General features: G+C 39.5%; 6 protein-coding genes across 9 annotated transcripts; 2 read left to right on the forward strand and 4 right to left on the reverse strand.

Moving 5' to 3' along the window:
• Positions 1-234: 234 nt before the first annotated feature.
• LOC140778502 (xyloglucan O-acetyltransferase 1-like) lies at positions 235-2,054 on the forward strand. 2 transcript variants are annotated; one of them, XM_073123248.1, is made up of 3 exons: positions 235-538; positions 622-1,722; positions 1,923-2,054. In XM_073123248.1, the coding sequence occupies exons 1-2, from the start codon at positions 367-369 to the stop codon at positions 1,701-1,703; spliced, it is 1,254 nt and encodes a 417-aa protein (XP_072979349.1). In that variant the 5' UTR covers positions 235-366; the 3' UTR covers positions 1,704-1,722; positions 1,923-2,054. The 2 variants fall into 2 exon arrangements, with proteins under 2 accessions (XP_072979349.1, XP_072979348.1); XM_073123247.1 differs by having other exon boundaries at positions 1,915-1,933.
• A 702-nt stretch (positions 2,055-2,756) lies between these two features.
• LOC140779878 (xyloglucan O-acetyltransferase 3-like) lies at positions 2,757-4,757 on the forward strand. The gene is made up of 3 exons (XM_073125195.1): positions 2,757-3,121; positions 3,192-3,478; positions 3,959-4,757. The coding sequence occupies exons 1-3, from the start codon at positions 2,929-2,931 to the stop codon at positions 4,724-4,726; spliced, it is 1,248 nt and encodes a 415-aa protein (XP_072981296.1). The 5' UTR covers positions 2,757-2,928; the 3' UTR covers positions 4,727-4,757.
• Positions 3,669-8,431, reverse strand: LOC140779876 (uncharacterized). Of its 3 annotated transcripts, none has more exons than XR_012107410.1 (3): positions 7,739-8,431; positions 5,037-5,178; positions 3,669-3,769 (listed from the first exon to the last, which is right to left on the reverse strand). XR_012107410.1 is itself a non-coding variant. In XM_073125194.1 (2 exons), exon 1 carries the CDS (start codon positions 8,343-8,345, stop codon positions 7,740-7,742), a length of 606 nt encoding a protein of 201 aa, XP_072981295.1. In that variant the 5' UTR covers positions 8,346-8,431; the 3' UTR covers positions 4,787-5,178; position 7,739. The 3 variants fall into 3 exon arrangements, 1 of the variants encoding a protein (XP_072981295.1); XR_012107409.1 differs by lacking the exon at positions 3,669-3,769 and adding an exon at positions 4,646-4,764; XM_073125194.1 differs by lacking the exon at positions 3,669-3,769 and having other exon boundaries at positions 4,787-5,178.
• Positions 8,432-8,863: 432 nt separating this feature from the next.
• LOC140777065 (protein neprosin-like) lies at positions 8,864-10,047 on the reverse strand. Its single transcript, XM_073120965.1, has 4 exons — positions 10,010-10,047; positions 9,560-9,613; positions 9,334-9,475; positions 8,864-9,268 (listed from the first exon to the last, which is right to left on the reverse strand). Exons 1-4 carry the CDS (start codon positions 10,045-10,047, stop codon positions 8,864-8,866), a joined length of 639 nt encoding a protein of 212 aa, XP_072977066.1.
• Positions 10,048-10,962: 915 nt separating this feature from the next.
• On the reverse strand, positions 10,963-13,700 carry LOC140777320 (GCN5-related N-acetyltransferase 5, chloroplastic). Its single transcript, XM_073121354.1, has 2 exons — positions 12,856-13,700; positions 10,963-11,393 (listed from the first exon to the last, which is right to left on the reverse strand). The coding sequence occupies exons 1-2, from the start codon at positions 13,569-13,571 to the stop codon at positions 11,135-11,137; spliced, it is 975 nt and encodes a 324-aa protein (XP_072977455.1). The 5' UTR covers positions 13,572-13,700; the 3' UTR covers positions 10,963-11,134.
• A 222-nt stretch (positions 13,701-13,922) lies between these two features.
• LOC140777319 (probable serine/threonine-protein kinase PBL28) lies at positions 13,923-17,942 on the reverse strand. The gene is made up of 9 exons (XM_073121353.1): positions 17,302-17,942; positions 17,167-17,195; positions 16,621-16,738; positions 16,337-16,521; positions 15,799-15,997; positions 15,547-15,710; positions 15,353-15,457; positions 14,418-14,540; positions 13,923-14,325 (listed from the first exon to the last, which is right to left on the reverse strand). Exons 3-9 carry the CDS (start codon positions 16,688-16,690, stop codon positions 14,122-14,124), a joined length of 1,050 nt encoding a protein of 349 aa, XP_072977454.1. The 5' UTR covers positions 16,691-16,738; positions 17,167-17,195; positions 17,302-17,942; the 3' UTR covers positions 13,923-14,121.
• Between the last annotated feature and the right edge of the window lie 299 nt (positions 17,943-18,241).

The raw sequence follows: 18,241 nt of genomic DNA on the forward strand, positions 1-18,241 counted from the left end.
ACATGTACGTGCCTGCACTACTCTATGATTGGTTTGTTTCCTTGACCTCCATTTTAATTAACCACTGGCTCTACGCTTTCCACGGACTTCTGTCCCCATAAAACAAAGCATCACTTCTCCAATCTCCATCAATTCTTGCAAGTAGAAAAGGTTGAAAAAGATGAGAGTAGAACTGTAGAAGTAAGCCAACAATAAATAGCCACGTACACAAGTGTGGAAAATTCCTACGATCGACCTGTCACCCACCGACGAAGACCCCACCTTTCCTCTCCTCTTTTCCACCTCTGTCTGTCTCTCTCTCTCCGACTCTCCCTCTATAGATCGTTGTGTTTCCGTATAGAGAGAGAGAGAGGATAAATCTCTGCCATGGGCACCCAACACCATCACTTCTCCCAACCCAACAGCCATTTCCTCACCAAGAAGCTCATTGCTTGGGCTCTCTACGCCTTGATCCCCTTGGGTCTCCTCCACTACTACCTCTTCCCCCTCTCCAGAACCCAAACACCTCAACCCCCAGAGATCACCATTTCTTCTCAAGGTAACACCACCTACATCTCCCTACTCATCTCCTTCGTTACTATCCATCACATCTCCTAATCGATGTCTTCTTCTTCTTCTTAGTCCCGCATCAAACAGGTAATCTGCCCAGATGCGACTACTCCAATGGCGAATGGATCCAGGATTCGTCCGGGCCGAGATACAATGGCACGAGCTGCAAGACCATCAAGGACGGCCAGAATTGCATGGCCCACGGCCGCCCAGATACCGATTACCTCTATTGGCGGTGGCGTCCGAAGCAATGCGAGCTTCCGCCTTTCGATCCCGTCTCCTTCCTCTCCCAGACCAGGAACAAACACTTGGCGTTCGTCGGCGATTCGATGGCTAGGAACCAACTGGAGTCCCTCCTCTGCCTCTTGGCGACCTCCTCGATCCCTGAACTCGTCTACCACGACGAGGAGAACAAGTTTCGGAGATGGGTCTTCAAGGACTACAACGCCACCGTCTCGGTGTTCTGGTCTCCGTTCCTCGTTCAGGGGAAGGAGAAGAAGGCGGAGTTGGGTCTGAATCACAACATGCTCTACTTGGATTCGCCCGACGAGAGGTGGGCGTCGGAGTTGGACCAGATCGACATAGTGGTCTTCTCAATCGGGCATTGGTTCCTCCACCCAGCTGTGTACTACGAAAAAGACGTAGCTCTTGGCTGCCACCATTGCCCGGAATTGAACCACACCGAGATTGGCTTCTTCGACGTCTTCCGCAAAGCAATCGAGACTACCCTTAAAGAGGTCAGCAGAAGAGACGATTCCAAGTTCGCCGCGGTCGTCACCTTCTCACCGGCGCACTTCGAAGGCGAGTGGGACAAGGCCGGGGCTTGTCCCAAAAAGGAGCCTTACAGGGAAGGGGAGAAGGAGATGGAGTACATGGACAAGGAGATGAGGAAGATGGAGGTGGAGGAGGTGGCCGCGGCGGCGAAGAATGCGAAGGGGGTGAGGATTGAGGCATTGGATGTAACTAAACTGGCATTGCTGCGAGCCGACGGGCACCCGGGGCCGTACATGTATCCGAATCCGTTCGCCGGCGGGGTGAAGGACAGGGTGCAGAACGACTGCGTGCATTGGTGCTTGCCGGGGCCGATCGATACTTGGAATGAGATACTACTGGAGATGATCAAGAGGTGGAAGAACGAGCAGAGATCAAATTAAGCAACTTTGTTATGCCACGGTTAGTTAATTACTTAATATATACATTTCATTTATCAGAAACTTTGTTCTTCCTTTGGTAAATGCTCTCCATCTTTATGGTTATGAAGAAGATCTTGATTCAACTCCTTGCACTTCTTTTCTACTTCCTTTTTCTTTTAGATCCCTTTATGGGAGTTGGGTATGTGTTCATTCATGTCTTTGTTCTTGGAAGATTAACAGGGAGATTAAGATTGAGCAAATCCAACCATGGTTAAAGATTGTAGCAGTTATTGTTAAAAGACTAGTAATGCCTTTGGGCCTCAAAGACAAACAGCTGGAAGGAAAAAGACTAACGCAGTTAGGTTTTATCGTTGTTCATATTATCATCTACATCTTTTCTAGTCTTATTAAGAAAAAAGTTGACATCTTTTTCGTTGTTCTTTTTGGACCTATTCAAAAAAGTCAGCTCCAATTAAGCTGTAATCACTGAGGGATCTATTTGTAAATGCATAATAATTGGGAATTTTCGCTACAACACTAAAAAAAAGGATTAAAAAAAGAAGCTAAAACGATTGATATTAGTGCTAATGAAGCCCGGTCCAGTTGGACTTTTTGGGCCTCTTGCTGGGCTTAGGCCCAGTGGACTAGCTTAGCAGTCGAGTTCTAAATTTCTCACGAAATGCTATACGTATATATTATAATTACATTAGTTAAACCCCCAAGTACAAAAAAAAGCTAGGAAAATGATATTATATAAATTGCTTAACCATATTACTCCAAATTCCCTTCTTGTTAGATTTCGAACAACAAAAAAGAGATTAGAAATCAGTTAAGTGGGTTAAATCTTCGCTATAATGGATATTTTATATTTTTATGTCTAAAAATAATTAAATAATTTTGGACAGATCGATAAATATCCATACGGTAAAGGATTATAGTCAAACGGGTGGCGAGCAACCCTTAGAAAGTGCCCTAAAATATTGCTCATGACTAGAATGTTCACGTCCTTTTTTTAAGCAAGCTAAGGTGATTACTTTGGCATTCACACCTATTCATTCATTCATTCATTTTAGCCACTCTCAAAACTTTCCCACCTATCTTAAGAAAATTGAAACCCCTCATAGCTATTAATGCACTCTCTAAGGCAAGCACATTACTCTTTTATGGTAACAAATTAATCGACAAGAATTATCATTAATATATCTAATAATCCAATTGGGTATCCCGTCCACTTCCTCTCATCTCCATGGCGAAGGAGATGGCCACCTCTCCTCTGTCACACCAACAGAGGCATTGGAAAATGGTGTCGAGGAAATCTGGGCCAGTCTTGCTATTTCTTCTCATGGCGTCCTTCATCGTTCTCCTTTCCGTCAATTACCCCCCTAACACCTCCAAAGAAGAACTCACGCAAAGTTTGCTCTTTGGAAAGGCTACGAATGGTACGACCTCACCATTGAAGCATGCTTCTTGTTCTCTCTGTGGTAATTGTCATAGCTTTGTTTCATTTAGGTGGCAGTGCAGTGGATTGTGATTTGTTTAATGGTACATGGGTGCGAGATTTTGGGAAATTGGCGTACAGTAATAGGACATGCAAGACCCTGCCTGAGTCCAACAACTGTGGGAAGTATGGGAAGAACCAGGACTTCGTGAACTGGAGATGGAAGCCAAATGGGTGCGAGTTGCCAAGGTTTAATCCTGAGGCATTCTTGAACGTTGTCAGGGGAAAGACACTGGCATTTGTTGGGGACTCGGTTGCTCGGAATCAGATGGATTCACTGCTCTGTCTTTTATCTCAGGTAAGATTAGATTACTTCATCTGATTTGTTAGTGTTGCAATCATTATCAATTTTTTTTATAAAAAAATAGTAAAATTCTAATATAATCGAGAATGAAATTAGATTATTCCACCAAAAGTTGATGATGTAACCATGAAAGGAAATTGCATTCATGTTTTGGGACTTCTAGATTCAAATTATCTCAAGAGAGGAAGGCAGGAAGCTAATATATTTTATTGGCCCAATATGAATGATAATGGTCCAAGATGTAAGAATGGAACACAATCTGATTACTTCCAAAGATAGGAGTATCTGAAATGAAGAAATAAAGAAAAAGAAGTCATATGTAGCTAAGAAAAGTTTTCAGCTAGCAGTAAGTGATTATACATCTGTTGTTACTTTTGGTACATAAATCAAATGTCCAAGCATTGTAAGCAGCAGCAGAACTTCAACTAAATCATACTGAGATATATTCGACGACAACTATCAAATGACTTGCAGGTAGAAGCACCAATGCAACTGTACAAGGATGCTGAAGATAGATTTACGACTTGGTACTTCGGATTCTATGATTTCACCATGATAAAGCTATGGACCAAATTTTTGATAGAAGGAAGAGAACGACAGATTAACCAATCAGCAACGGAGATTTATGATTTGCACTTGGACAGGATTGACACTAGTTGGGCTGATAAACTGCAACAAACCAGCTATGTAGTAATTTCTGCTGGGCATTGGTTTTTCAGGAAGAACTACCTATATGAAGGTGGCAAAATCATTGGATGTATATTCTGCTCGGAGACAAATGTTAAAGACCTAGGAGTTAGCTTTGCAATCAAAAAAGCCTTCAGGACAGCTCTCCATTTCTTGAGTGAATGCAAAGAATGCGATGGACGACTAACTTTAGTACGGACATTTTCACCAGCACATTTTGAGAATGGGCCCTGGAATGGCGGAGGGTATTGCAATAGAACCATACCGCTGAATGAAGCAGAAGTAAGCTTGAGTGGGAGTTACTGGGAAATTAGGAATGCTCAGGTGGCAGAAGCTGAAAGACTGCAAGGAGAGCAAAGCGGGGCGAATCAGGTTGGGCTTGTGGATGTGACCAAAGCTATGATGATGAGGCCTGATGCACACCCTGGAACTCATTGGAACAATGAGTGGATGAGGGGTTACAGTGACTGTGTGCACTGGTGCTTACCTGGTGCAATTGATATGTGGAATGATCTATTGCTAGCAAAATTGATTCAATATGGAAGTAATAGTTAGCCAATTAGTCATGTGCTTACATGGTTCTTGGACATGCCCTGTGCCAAATTACCCAGAAAATTGAGACTGAATCAGCAGAGACATTATGTATACGAATAAGAAAAGAAGCAATTTGAGTATCAAATTTATGGCCCTGTTCAAATGCCGAGTTAAGAATGAAACTATTAACAGAAATACAGCTAATACACCTTGTGAAAGTTTGCATGAAACATAACCTGATAACAAAACTTCTATAAATTAAAAACACAATGACCAGGTAGTAGGAGATACAAAGTTAATTGCTTAGACAAACAGTAATTGTTAGAATTACCTTTCCCCATTGTTCTGAAGTTGTTTCCTTGCCATTAATTTGATGAAGAAAATTTTTACTAGAAGCAGTACAAGACAACCATCAGAATTCACTTGACAGTCTGCTTTGAATGGATCTCTTTGACATTACGCAGAAATAATACCTGCCATTAACATTAAGGTCAGGAAGCTGTTGGTAGCATACAATTTATTATTTAAGATATAATGAAGTTCAACCAGGTAGTTGTCCTAGCAGCAGCCAAATGAATAAATAATGTCCAGATTGAATTGTTACTGCAGTAATAAATAAAGAAGTACCAAATGTTTATAGCAGCAGAAGAGAATTCTAAGTGGGGACAGATGAAAAAGCCCACTCGCACATTTTAAAGCAGATACAACAAATGTTGGAAGTAACCATAAGCTCCGCCTCCAATAAATTTTTCTTTTCAGTCATGTGAGAAAAGGAAAAGAATATATATTCTGAACATTCATGGTAATAGAGATTTTCACTTGCAAGTGAGTGGAAAGGCATTTGTGTACAGTATCTCTCCCCCACAACTTTATTGTACTTTGTGAAGTACTAAAACACATCTTTCAAGCTTCAAGGTATATTCTCCTAAACCATACACAAAGACATGCTAAACTATGTGTGATGCATGTGAACTCCTTTTATTTTCTTTTCTTTTCCTCCTATTGGGTAAGTTGATAAGATGTTAATTGACTTAATTCAACATCATTAATTAGCATTTATAACTCCTTTTCATTTCCTCGTATTGGGATCTTGCATAACATTAATTTCATGATATAATCTAATATATCAACTAGATCCGCAAATGAAGATACACTCTACTCCATATATGAAATAAAGGATGACGGACAACCACTAATCTCACTGGGAGTAATTCTCAAAAATCTGGAGCCCATATTGCTCAGTTATGCAATATATCAGCTTTCCCAGCATTTTGCAATTGTAGTAGTATTCATACAATGAAACTGAGTGCTAACTTGTTGCGAATCCCGTTTAACTGTTAGATTAATTAATATTCTGCATCGTCTCAGAGGTGATATCTTTGTACTCTTAAACCAATCGTATACACAAGATCTGAACATGGCATAGAGCTTTTTTTATTTGTCTTCAACTGTAAACAGAGACAAGAAACTGTAATGGGATTTGCACAATAGGAGAACCTGAACAATTTTAAACATATTGGCTAATCAAGCTAAAGCATCTAACCTTAGTTTGACCATCAATGAAGGCCCAAACAATATTCCTTAACTCATTTGTTTGACTAAAATTTTCCAATCTTTTCATTACCTTTCTGCCTATACATCAGATTCATCTGAAAGTTTACTCAAAATCTGCATAGTATAAACTATCTGCAGAAATGAAACCTGAGTCACCTATTAAACTCTTGAAATATGCTAATTCCTTTGAAGAAAAATAACAACTTATGTGTACCTCCATATGGACATTTAGAAGGTAGACCAATCTGTTTGCCTTAAAAGTTATGCTTTCAGAACCCTTGAATAAGAACGGACTCTAGGACCTTATCAAAGAAAAGATTTCCGACTTAAGCCTAATGCAGTTCCATTTTCTTGTAACTTTGTAAGTATGGGTTATATAATAGATCAAATTTCCAATTCCACTAGGAAGACTGTCGTAGTGAAATGTCCAATCAGCTTGAATTCTCATATAAATCAAACAGTTGGAGCACTATGTCAAACCTCATTACTGCCTCCTTGTGATATCCAGAGGAATACATACAGCACGTGGAAAAAAAAAACAATTAGCATGTCATCTAAAAATAGAAATAGAAAGGTAAAACATAAGCCAAGAAATTATCATTTTCCAGCCTAAAGAAAGCTTCACTTAATCTACCTATGCTTTCAAGAATACTCAAGCAAGGATAAGTTTTGCATTTTAGTTACTATTTGAATCTGTAAAGATTGCTATCGGTTATGTTGCATTTCCCGAAAATACAATATTAGTTCAGAAAATGACGGCAGTAGACAACAATTTAATCAGGAATCTGATTGGATCCATAACTTTCAGGCAATCTGTGCAATCTTTATGCAAATGGAGTTAGTTTCCCCTGCTAAAGAAAAACCTACTTTACGAAAATGAAAGATGATCGAAGCTGACATTGATTCTCATAGATTTTATATTTTAAATAGATATTCTTTAAAATGTTTCTGTGATTGTGGCCCCACAGCTTCAGAAGAGGATTACAATGAGTGTTCTCTTTGGCAGACTTTAGTTAAAAAGGACAACAGATTGGCAATGTTCCTTCGATAGATTTGTTTATAAATTAAAGAGTGCAGAACATGAAAATGCTGAAAATTTTAGACAACCTAGCTAGTGTCTAACAGTCATCCTAGCTCATAACATTGCTATTTCGAAATAATAAAAAATCTGGAATGCTAAAGAGGAAGTTGTCAGCACTACAAAACTAGATCATAATATTGCTATTCGAAAAGATCAAAAAGTTCATAATGTTTCCTGGGTTCTATTGCATAACTCATAACCAAGACAGCACACTACAAAGTTGAAAGACATAACAATAACACCTTCCAGAACAGGAAAACTCGATCTACTATAACCTCCAAGCCAAATTCAAGCTTCCAAGTTCCAACCACCATCAAGATTCAATTTTGACACCAAATCCACAAAGCCCATATCAAAAACAGATAGATCGCTCCAAAAACACCAAGACCCAAACCTACCTCAAATCTCAGCACCACCATCGCCAAGCGGAAACGAGCAGATCTCCCTCACCGGCGACAACTCTACGAGCCCAATATCCACAGCGTACCCGGAAACCGGCAATTTGAGATCGCGAAGCACGCAAAACGCCTCGCCGATCCGGCTCTTGGGCACGTCCTGGCCCACATCGCAATGCGGAACCCAAGAGTCGGGCTTGAATCCTTCGGGAATCTCGACCCCTTCCTTCTTGAGCACCTCGCAGAGCTGGGCGTGGACCCCGAGCAGGGCGGCGGAGGGGGTGGGGGAGAGGAAGAGGACGCCGCCGCCGACGGAGGTGGAGGAGGAAGGGAAGGCGGCGACGGAGGAGAGGGAGAGGGGTAAGGGGTCGAGGCGGGAAGAGAGCGAGCGGAGAGGGGAGAGGAGGCGATGGAGGTCGAGGGAGGAGAAGGAGAGGAGGGTGAGGTGTGGGCGAGAGGAGATATCGATGAGGTGGGTGGTGATGTGGCGGCGGGCGAGTGCGTTCCAAGCTTTGAGGACTTGGTTTTCCAAGGCGGGGTCGAAGTAGAGCTCGATGGAGTACTCCGTTGCTTGTGGCGGCTTTTCCGGCGCGGCGGCGACCTGGGACATGGTTTCTCTCTCTAGAATCTAGAGAGAGAGAGAGAGAGGCTTTAGATTCGGGAAGGGGGTTTGGAGTTCAGACAGACAGCGGTCTGAGTTCTTGTTGGATTCGTCGTTCGGGGTGGGGGGTGGGGTGTGGTCGGTTCATCAGAGGGCGTTGACACACTTTGTTCGTTTTCGACGGTTCAGATCACTACCCTCTTCTACCTCTCTCTCATTTTTCAATGTAAATTGCAATTTAATCCCTGCATTATGATTTATTTTCTTTTCAACACATCCATCAATATTTAAAGACTAAAATATGATTAATTATTAGGGCAATGAAGAGATGAAACTTTTGGATAGTAAACTTTTGGATACAAGCATTTAGCCAGGGATGATAGATAGATAGATAGATAGATAGATAGATAGATAGATACATTGCAAGATCTCCTGCCTGATTGGCAATTGGCAGCCCTTATTTTTCTGGGCCTGTCTCAAGTATTTCAAGACTGGCCTCAGGCTCAGGCTCAGCCCAAATTCTCTGATCAAAACCCACAACCACCAGGTCCACCATAATAGAACATATAGCCATTGCCATGATCCATGGCCTCCTCCATTTGAAACTCAGAAACCAAGTAGCAATCGTCTGCGGTAATTAAACGACGGACATCCACAGGCTTGGAGTAGATCCTACCATTTTCATCAAATAATTTGACGTTTTTGAAAGACGCTGCTTTCCCTTCACCTTCAACCGGGAAATGGCCACTCCCCATAGGAGGGCTTGCTACGTCTTGTTTGTCATCTTCGGTGAAGAACACAGTTCCACCCCATTCAACCTTTGCACCACTTGTAGCTAAACTTGTAAACAGAGTTTTTGGCCAAAAGCCTATTCGTTCTCTATTTCCTGAATCATCTTCTCTGTACAATGACCAGTCTCCGGTATTCTCATCCTGCCATTAAAAACATTATATTCTCGCAAAACAACTTCAGACGGCGATCAAACTTATACTCAAACCTTCTGTATAGTGAGGATGATGTAGCGTTGTTCACCGTCGTAAACAGAGGGGGGAGTTACTGCTTGTCCTGGTACGTCTTTGGACGAATTATCTCTTACAAAACCTGGACACACACAGGTTGTAGCAGGCAGCGTCGTCTGCCTACAAGTCAACCAAGACATCAACAAGTTTTGTATTCATTTGAATGATGTTAAGGGAGGGAGAAAACAAACTTTTAATACTCACAATCCAGTTCGTGAAGATATGAGCTTTAGTATCATTATATAAGTAAGGAGATACCTGCAATTTAAGTCATCCCACAATATAATAACATCCAATAAATATAATAAGGGAAAATTATATTTCATTCTCGGGTGGTTAAGTCTAAATTTACTTCACAACTCCCTTCTATAGTTTTATTTATATCATTTTACCATTTAATAGTTATATTAAACTGAAATGGTTATCTTTTTCATTGTATTTAATTAATTTATAAAATTTTAATGCATATAAAATAATAATAATTAAAATTTAGAAAATACATATATTAAATATGTGTAAATGATTTTAATTTGAATATAACTGTAGAGGAGGCAAAGTAAATTTCAGCATTACTACGTAGAAGTAAAATATAATTTTCTTAATATAATAACAATGTTACTGAATGTTATATATACAGGAGATGATGCTACATACATGTACTCCAGCTTCAATGGCATAACGGGTTTCATCATCGTTGAAATAAAGCAATATATGTGCAGCACTGCTCTGATAAACAGTTAGATTAGATGAATCATATATATTTATTTTAGCTGTAGTACCATGAAAGATCTCTTCTTTCGTCCCATACACAGCCCACTGCAGAAGAACACACACACACACACAATAATGTTAAGAAGAGAAAATACTTAATTGACAACGAAATGGGGATTATCGAATATTGAGTTTATAAATAATAGTACATGAGTGAGCATATATGGAGCAGGACTGGATGGATTTAGATGAAGGCTTTGGATGGCATTCGCATCTCCTCCTTTAAGCTGTGTGAGTAGTAATCTACCATTAGCTCGGTTGAAAGAAACAAGAGAGAGCCACATCAAAGCCAAAAGCATTAAGCCACTGTTTGCCATGGTTGGAGACGTGGTAATTCCAATGCTAATGCCTTGGCTCTATAAGGGTATTTGCCAATTGTATAAAGATTTCAATTGATTTTATTTAGAAAGCAATTAAACTGAAATATAAAGTCTTTCTAGTTTTTGTTTTTTGAGATAAAATAGGAATTCGTTTTACTATGTTCATTTTTCCTATTTTACCTATGAACTACAATGAGAATGTAATAAATTAAAGAGTAGTTTGAGATTTAAAAAGGTTTAAGTTTAGTGGCGAATGAATTCCGTCCAAATTCAACCTTGAATCATCATTTAATAGCTTAAGAAAGCTAATATCCCAGGTTATAAATCTTCTGCCATCAATAATAACAAGATGCCTTATTAGGTTATAATCTTCTACCACAAATAGTAGTAAGACTAGATCCACAAATAGTCAATCAGGTTAAGAGTTTTCGCTGTTTCTTTGAGATCTGTAATGAATGGATCAACATTTCGAGTGAAATAAGCACCAGAATGGCTACGATTTCAGTATGTAGACGAGCTAGTAATCTACCTCTATGCATCCAAATGTCAAATGATCAATCCAATTCACAAATTTTACTACTCCAATGACTATAATCTTGTCACAAATTTGAAGATCAGGGAACAGCATTGCCAATAGTAAAGTTTTAGTATACAAGCTACTGGATGATTTCTTAGCATGTACATTGCATCAGCTGTGGTCGTCGTCAGAATCTGAGATATTGTCGCTGATAGTTTGTGGTAGTTTTTTGTGCATTAAGTACTTGCGTCGCTGAGCAGTCAGCCAGACTAAGATGCTGTCAGTCTTGACGACTTTGTAACCAGCTTTCTTGTACATGCTGAAAGGGATTTTATCAACCACTCTGCAGTGAAGATATACATCTGATTTAGCTTTCATTTTTATTATCAATTCCTCACATGCTTTCAGGAGTTTCCTTCCGATTCCTTTCCTAAAACACAAAAAGAGGAACGACATATCACACCACAATCTGCAAGATCTCTAAAAGAATCCGGATGAGACAGTATGCAGAAAAATGATCCTTGCATTACATTGAATAATCTGCATTACATGACTATGCACAATAAGGTTTTAAATGAATGCCAGAATAATGCAGTAATCACATAGTACATTTGATTATTGAACTTTCAGCACCGTGAATTAGTCAGACGCAGAATCATAAAAATTATTTACCTAGTCAACATTCCAAATGACAGTAGCTTTGAAAGAAATTCTCTTAGTAAAGGCAAAATCTTGACTTAAATATAGCTTTTCCTGCTAGCTAACAACAAATTCACATTTGGGCGCACAGAGGGCAAAACTTTAGAGGAAAATGAAAGGTTATAATTTAGTTTGATGATACAAGTTAAATATATCTTGATTGACTGTGATTCTCTTGTCCTTTTCACAGAAATAAAAGATGATAAGTTGTTGATTGTAGGCTTTCAAGTTAGTCCTCAGCCACTAGAGTTTCTGCCAAGCAGATAGATCCTCAATTCAACCTCCAAAAACTTATACCATGTTTCACAAATTGCAACATATGGTGGTCTCTTTACCTTTTGTACAAAGTAAACTGATTCTGATAAGAAAACTTCACAAATTTGTTGATCAAGATGAGAAAAATACTAGCAACTACAGATAGGTGAAACCTGATACTCCATGTTCATAATCAAGAATGTCCTGATTTTTCTCTACAAACAACTTCATAACGCACAAAGACAGTTAGCTTCATAATAGTAAGTTTCTGATAAGTGATAAGCTACATAATTTATCACATTACTGTGAATGGCCTGATATATGGGGTATTCTAGAAGATAACGATCAAGGGCTTTACAAGAATAAGTAAACCAATTATGGGCTTCATGTATGACTTATCTGATGGAAGATGAGAAGAGGTAGATCAAATTCAATTCTTAGATGCTAGGAAGCTGGAAAGATAAGCGAACAAGATGGTGGCTCCATATCAGTGACAAGGGCGAGAGAAAATTGAGATAGTTCAAGAGCTTCTGGTCCTATTGTCATTTTGCCAATATCCACAAGATGAAAGCATTCAAGATTATTCTGTTAGACATTATCCTCTGTGTGATCCGAGATATACTGGTCATGCTATTAATTGAGGACTGGAAACTCCAGAGCACATTCATATATGCAATTGTAGAGTACAAATTAAAAGGCGATTTGCAACCCCTAAAATATCTCAGAGCGCAAGACAGGAAACCACAGTAAAATATTCTGAATTATTCCTTTCTTATCTCGCTCTTACTCCAAATATAAAGCTTGCCAAGTTTACACTCAACATTATGCAAAAGGAAGACAATCACACTTATTCTGTCCAGACAAGCAGTACCCAAACGTTTCCAAGCATTTAGCTGAAGTGAAAATAGAGCAATTCAAAGCATAAGTAAAGCTCATACCTTCTCAGCGGCTTTTTCACAGTCATGTTGCAGATGTAAGGACATTCCCTCGGGGGCGATGGCGTCGGCGGCGCTGCATTCGCTCCAAGGGCATCGAAAGACACCTCTGCGGTGCATGCGATCTGCGCCTCCTCCTCCTCCCCTCTGCTCTTATACAACCCGACGAGCACCACCATGTGCGGCATTAACCTCCGCCGCTCCACCACGTACTGGTTCACCAAAATAGCAAGCAGCTGAGCGTACTGATCCGGCAACCACATCGACTCGATAAACGACTCGGCGAGGAGCGTAACCGCGTTGTCGAGCTCCGAATCCTCCATTGGTCGGATTTCCAACGACCCATGTTCGAACTCATGGAGTTGGTGGAAATCTCCAAGAATTTTGAGCTGCTCAAGAGTGGTGGGGTCCAAGAAGGGCCCGGGAGTGGGGTTCTTAACGGAGGAGTCGACGGCTTGTGGAGGAGAGAGAGGAGGCACGCGACGCCGGAAATGTATAGAGAGAGAAGAGGATCTCGGAGCCGAGAGGAAGGTGGTAGGAAAACAAGAAGGGTGGTGAGAGGAGTGGAAAAGGATTGGTTGGAGAGCGGAGTCGAAAGAAAGGGAAAGAGATGTCGATGAGGTCGCCATGGAGTTCTTTTGAAGGGAGAAGGGGGAAAGGTTGTCTTTAAAGGAGAACGGTGGTTGCGTTTGGAGACATACGAATGGAGGATAAAGCATAAAAAGGGAAGAGTGGGCCTTGAAGGGTTAATATGCTCTTTACCTGTTTGATGGAATTCCTCTGTGGTACAAGTAAAGAAAAGGATTGTATGAAGCTGGCGTTTGAGTGAGAAAGGGGGAATGCTCTCTTTTCCAAACTTTGGGCACCATAAAGTCAATTGACATTTGAGATACAGAGAAAATCGTTAGTAGTTAGTGGATAAATGGCCTAATCTTTTATTAGTAACACCATTTGAGTCATACTTATATTTGTTTTTTTCTTAATCTTATTGGTTAGAATCTACTTGTATGATTTGATGCTTTAACTAGAAACATGATGATATTTCTTATTCATAAACTTAAACAAGCCCTTAGCTTAAGTGGGGTGAAGATAACAGATAGTACTCATTTGGATAACATAACATCAAGTTAAACCTGATACAATTATACAGTTGGCACTCAATGGAACATGATAACTATCAATCGTTTCACTATTTACATTCAAAAGAATTTGTAAGAAGCAAAATACAAAAGATAATTGACCAGTGGCTCTCAAGAACTCAGATAGTTTCTATACTTTCATATTGGCATACATAATGAGTTGAAGTTCCTTCACACACTCCATCATCGACGGTCTCCCACCGCTGTCGAAGCAGACACAGCGAGAAGCAAGGCCTGCAAACATTGTGATTGACTCAGTGGTGTAGGAGCTCTTGGATATATCAGGATCGACCACCTTCCGCAACTTTTTCCGGTCATTCAATATTTGATGGACCTGATCTCAATGTATGTATGATAATAAACCCATAAGTTTACTTGGCTAATGGCTGCCTCTTCCATTTACAATTAAGAGCTAGCTATATATACCTTTAATATGATATTTTGATCTGTTGGGGCTTGGCTTAGCTCTATTGCTCTACGACCGGTTAACAGCTCCAGCAACACAACACCAAAAGCATAGACATCACTTTGCAGTGTTAGCTTTCCCGTCTGTAACATATCAATAAGGGAATTCTTGCTGAGAATACTATCCACAAAATTAAATTGCTAGACAAGAATGAATTAAATTTCCGTAAAGATTACCACAGAAGGAAAGATCACAAATTTACAACATTATACAGTAAGATCTCTTATCCGTTAGTTCACAAGTTATGCAAATTCATTCGAGATGTAATCTAGTCTCTCTTAAAATTTCCAAAATAAGTAGGCAGAATCGAAGGAAGGATCATCGTATTCCTTTCAGTCTTCTAATTTTTCTTCTCTTAAATGTCAAAGAAGCATCAGGAATCAGTGGATAGTACTAGCATATGAAACAACATCTGAACAGTTCCTTATTCCACTACCTTTAATCCTGAACAACAAGCTTCTTTTTAGAAAGTCATTTTTCAACCTAACATAGTATCTTCCAATCCAAATTTTGGACTACGCAGCAATTTTAGGTTGTGAATTATCATATAAGATTTCATTAAGATACTAATAAATATTAGCCTCTCTTTTAGACCATTTTCTTGAGGTAATTGGATGTGTCATTTAAACAAATGTGATTGAGGTATTGCTTATTATAGAGTTTTGTGTGAATATTTAAGAAAAACCACCCTGCAGATCCAATGCCACAGACAGCCTTCTGGAACACTCCAGTGAAACAAAAAGAAAACCAAAAAAAGGTTGAGAGTGTTCCCAGAATGCCAGACTGCATCAGATGCCTACTCTTCATTTAAAAACTGCAACCTTATAAACAATCTATAGTAAGAAACCAATCAGGACAAAGAGGAAGAAATGTTTATCAGGAAATAGATACGTACCAATGCATACTCAGGATCAAAGTAGCCAAAAGTACCTAGCATTCTCGTGGTTGCATGCATGTCTGCACCCTCTGGCATTAACTTAGCGAGGCCAAAATCAGAAATCTGAGGAGTTCAGTTGCTATCAGGTTGTGCCACATGCATTGTAGGTCAAATTTGATCAGGTTCATAACTAGAACCATACTATTCATTACCTTTGCCTCAAAGTGTTCGCCAAGTAGAATATTGCTAGACTTGAAGTCCCTATGAACAATAGGGACACCAACAGCTGAACTAGAATGGAGATAAGCAAGGCCTCTTGCTGCACCAAGTGCTATTTTCAGTCTCAAAGGCCAGTCCATCTTCACTTCACTGATTCCTGAAATGCCGATGCAGGAGGAAAATCCAAAAGATGAGGCACAATGAAAATGCAGTAGGAGTAAAGAGAGAAATTTCCTGATACTGACCATTCAAAAGATCTTGTAGGTTCCCTTTAAGCATATATTCATACACTAAGAACCTATTCTTCCCATCAGCACAGTAGCCAATCAGAGTAACTAGATTTGGATGGTCTAATCTGCTCAAGATGTCCACTTCCACACGGAACTCCCTTTCACCATCAGCATGTTTAACAGGCGGTAGATCCATTTTCTTGATCGCAACAACCTTTAGATTAAAATAGAAGAATGCATAGAATAACTGAGGTTAATAAAACAGAACATACCAGCAATTCAAAATATATTCTTCTCTTCCCTAGTTGACTTGTTTGTGTGTCTAGTCTTCCCTAGTTGACTTGTTTGTGTGTCTAGTTAGCTGCAGTCCTTACTCCTAATTGAGTTAAACTATAGTAAATAAACTCAAATGTAAGAAAGTAGTTTGACAATCTGCACCATCATCTTACCCAGATTACACAACATGGAATTTAAAAGAAAATAAAATTTAATATGGCAACGAGCAATACGAAAAGTAATGGTGCGACAAAATATTATAAAATTACAAACAGACCTCTCCATCCTTCAGAATTCCCTTATACACCCGACCAAATCCTCCTTTCCCAATCAAATTTTTGTCGCTAAAAGCACAAGTTGCTTCTTCCATTTCCTTGAGAGTGTAAACTGATGAACAGATACGTTTTTTAAGAGGGGGGCTTTGTTCTTTGAGCTGCCAAAGTTCAACAGGCTTGTATACCCCTGCCCAAGTTCAATGAATTAAAGGCTTCAGTGGCCATGCCAGATTTAATATTTCCTGGCAGTCAAAACTGAGAAGAAAATAAAAATAAAATCACATACAGGGATTAATATGGTCAAGTGATTTGCTTCTCCTCCTTTTGTTCCATGATGAAACTATATTGAAAGGCATAGTATGACCCACAAATTTGCTGAAGAAATTTATGATCAGATTGGGTTCCTGATATCCAAGAAATATTATTCAGATTATATGCTCGAGAACGAACAAAATTATTATTTGCAAATTGGGATTTTTCTTTTCGTTTTTCCCGGAAAATGAGATCCAAAAGTCCTATTTCCTGATTTATCAAGAGCATGCCCCCATACTCACCTCCAAAATTTAGAAGCAAAGGAAATACAAATCTGAAATTATAGAACGCAATGGGGCATCGACTCCCTTGAATAAGAGATTCATGGAAAAAGATATCCGAAAACCAAATAAAATTTCCTTCAAAACCCAACAATTGGAAAGGTTAGAAATTGCATGCTTAAAAAACAAGGGGAAATGCTAGCACCCAGACAGCACAAACGAAATAATGCGTAGGCTATTCAAGATAATAAGGTATAAGAATCATCTAAATGCTATTCAAATAAAAGGATTTGCTTTACCAGAGGAAACTGTGCAATTCCTTCCAGACCTGCAAAAGAAACAGAGAACCAATTAGTACAAAAAAGAAATGAACTAGCACAGAGAAGTCGAGAGAGACGGCTGGTAGGAGAAAGGGACAGCAAAAGGAAAAGAACCTCTCTTCGGAGCTACGTATGGAAAGGAAGGAAGATACTAGAGACAATCCACCAAACCCATCTCTCCAACCACCTAATAGTTTGCAATAGAGTAAAGAAATGAGAAGAGAAGGAGGGAAAGGATAATGGAGAGCAAAGAGTACTTCAAGAACAAGAAAAGCAGCGGGAGTACAAATAGAGAGGAGAAGCGAATTGGGTTTCTCCGAGAGGTGAGGAGGGGTTTGGGAATGGAGGAAGTTTGGCTTCTTCATTGGAGAATGAAGAGGGATTGGGGATACAAAGAGAGCTCTCGGGAGAGAGCCGTTGTGAGGAAGCTTTCATTCCTTTCATTCCTTTCTTTCCTTTCATTCCTTTCCGTTACCCACCGTCGCCTCCGTTATATTCCTTCGTATTAAACAATTTAGATTTGAAAAGAAAACGGTATTAAATTCGGCTTATGAGACATATGATCAAACTCAAGGGTTTTTTTCTATTAAAAATTATAGAATAGTTGGCTTGTGCTATTCCATTGCCTGCGTCTTGACGATCAGAATTTCCTTTCTTTTTTTTCTTCTTTTTATTTTTTTTGGATGTCAGATTTATGATTCATGTACTTTTGAATATTTTGATTCTATGTCCACACTTCAATTCTGTTCATGCCGTAGCTTGAGTATTGATACTTATGCTGATGATCTATCTATTTATCGGCTGCTCATTTGTGAGGTCTTGAGATCTTGGATGGGATGCCATCCTCAGGAGTTGTTCATAGTTACATGTACTCTTATTAGGAAACTAGAACCCCATACATAGTCTACACCTACCCTGATGTCTGTCACTAAACAGATACTTAGCATGCATCCTCCAATCAAATATCACTTGCATTCAACATGAATAACAGTACATGACTTCACGTTTTCATCAGCTTGCAAGATTGGAAAAAAAATGACCTCGCTGCTGAAAT

This window comes from Typha angustifolia, chromosome 15 (genome assembly GCF_048772165.1).
Source record: "Typha angustifolia cultivar Huaian chromosome 15, ASM4877216v1, whole genome shotgun sequence".
Lineage (NCBI taxonomy): Eukaryota > Viridiplantae > Streptophyta > Magnoliopsida > Poales > Typhaceae > Typha > Typha angustifolia.

Bases quoted from the DNA above. Each gene is read 5' to 3' on its own strand.
- LOC140778502 (XM_073123248.1), top strand. From the start codon at position 367: ATGGGCACCCAACACCATCACTTCTCCCAACCCAACAGCCATTTCCTC. The intron at 539-621 runs GTAACACCACCT...TCTTCTTCTTAG, and splicing joins GATCACCATTTCTTCTCAAG to TCCCGCATCAAACAGGTAAT.
- LOC140779878 (XM_073125195.1), top strand. From the start codon at position 2,929: ATGGCGAAGGAGATGGCCACCTCTCCTCTGTCACACCAACAGAGGCAT. The intron at 3,122-3,191 runs GTACGACCTCAC...TGTTTCATTTAG, and splicing joins CTTTGGAAAGGCTACGAATG to GTGGCAGTGCAGTGGATTGT. The intron at 3,479-3,958 runs GTAAGATTAGAT...AATGACTTGCAG, and splicing joins TGCTCTGTCTTTTATCTCAG to GTAGAAGCACCAATGCAACT.
- LOC140779876 (XM_073125194.1), bottom strand. From the start codon at position 8,345: ATGTCCCAGGTCGCCGCCGCGCCGGAAAAGCCGCCACAAGCAACGGAG.
- LOC140777065 (XM_073120965.1), bottom strand. From the start codon at position 10,047: ATGATGAAACCCGTTATGCCATTGAAGCTGGAGTACAT. The intron at 9,614-10,009 runs GTATGTAGCATC...CTTAAATTGCAG, and splicing joins CCATTGAAGCTGGAGTACAT to GTATCTCCTTACTTATATAA. The intron at 9,476-9,559 runs GTGAGTATTAAA...GTTGACTTGTAG, and splicing joins ATATCTTCACGAACTGGATT to GCAGACGACGCTGCCTGCTA.
- LOC140777320 (XM_073121354.1), bottom strand. From the start codon at position 13,571: ATGCTTTATCCTCCATTCGTATGTCTCCAAACGCAACCACCGTTCTCC. The intron at 11,394-12,855 runs GTATGAGCTTTA...TTTGTGTTTTAG, and splicing joins GTGAAAAAGCCGCTGAGAAG to GAAAGGAATCGGAAGGAAAC.
- LOC140777319 (XM_073121353.1), bottom strand. From the start codon at position 16,690: ATGCCTTTCAATATAGTTTCATCATGGAACAAAAGGAGGAGAAGCAAA. The intron at 15,458-15,546 runs GTAATGAATAGT...TGAACTCCTCAG, and splicing joins GCGAACACTTTGAGGCAAAG to ATTTCTGATTTTGGCCTCGC. The intron at 14,326-14,417 runs GTATATATAGCT...CATTGAGATCAG, and splicing joins ATCAAAATATCATATTAAAG to GTCCATCAAATATTGAATGA.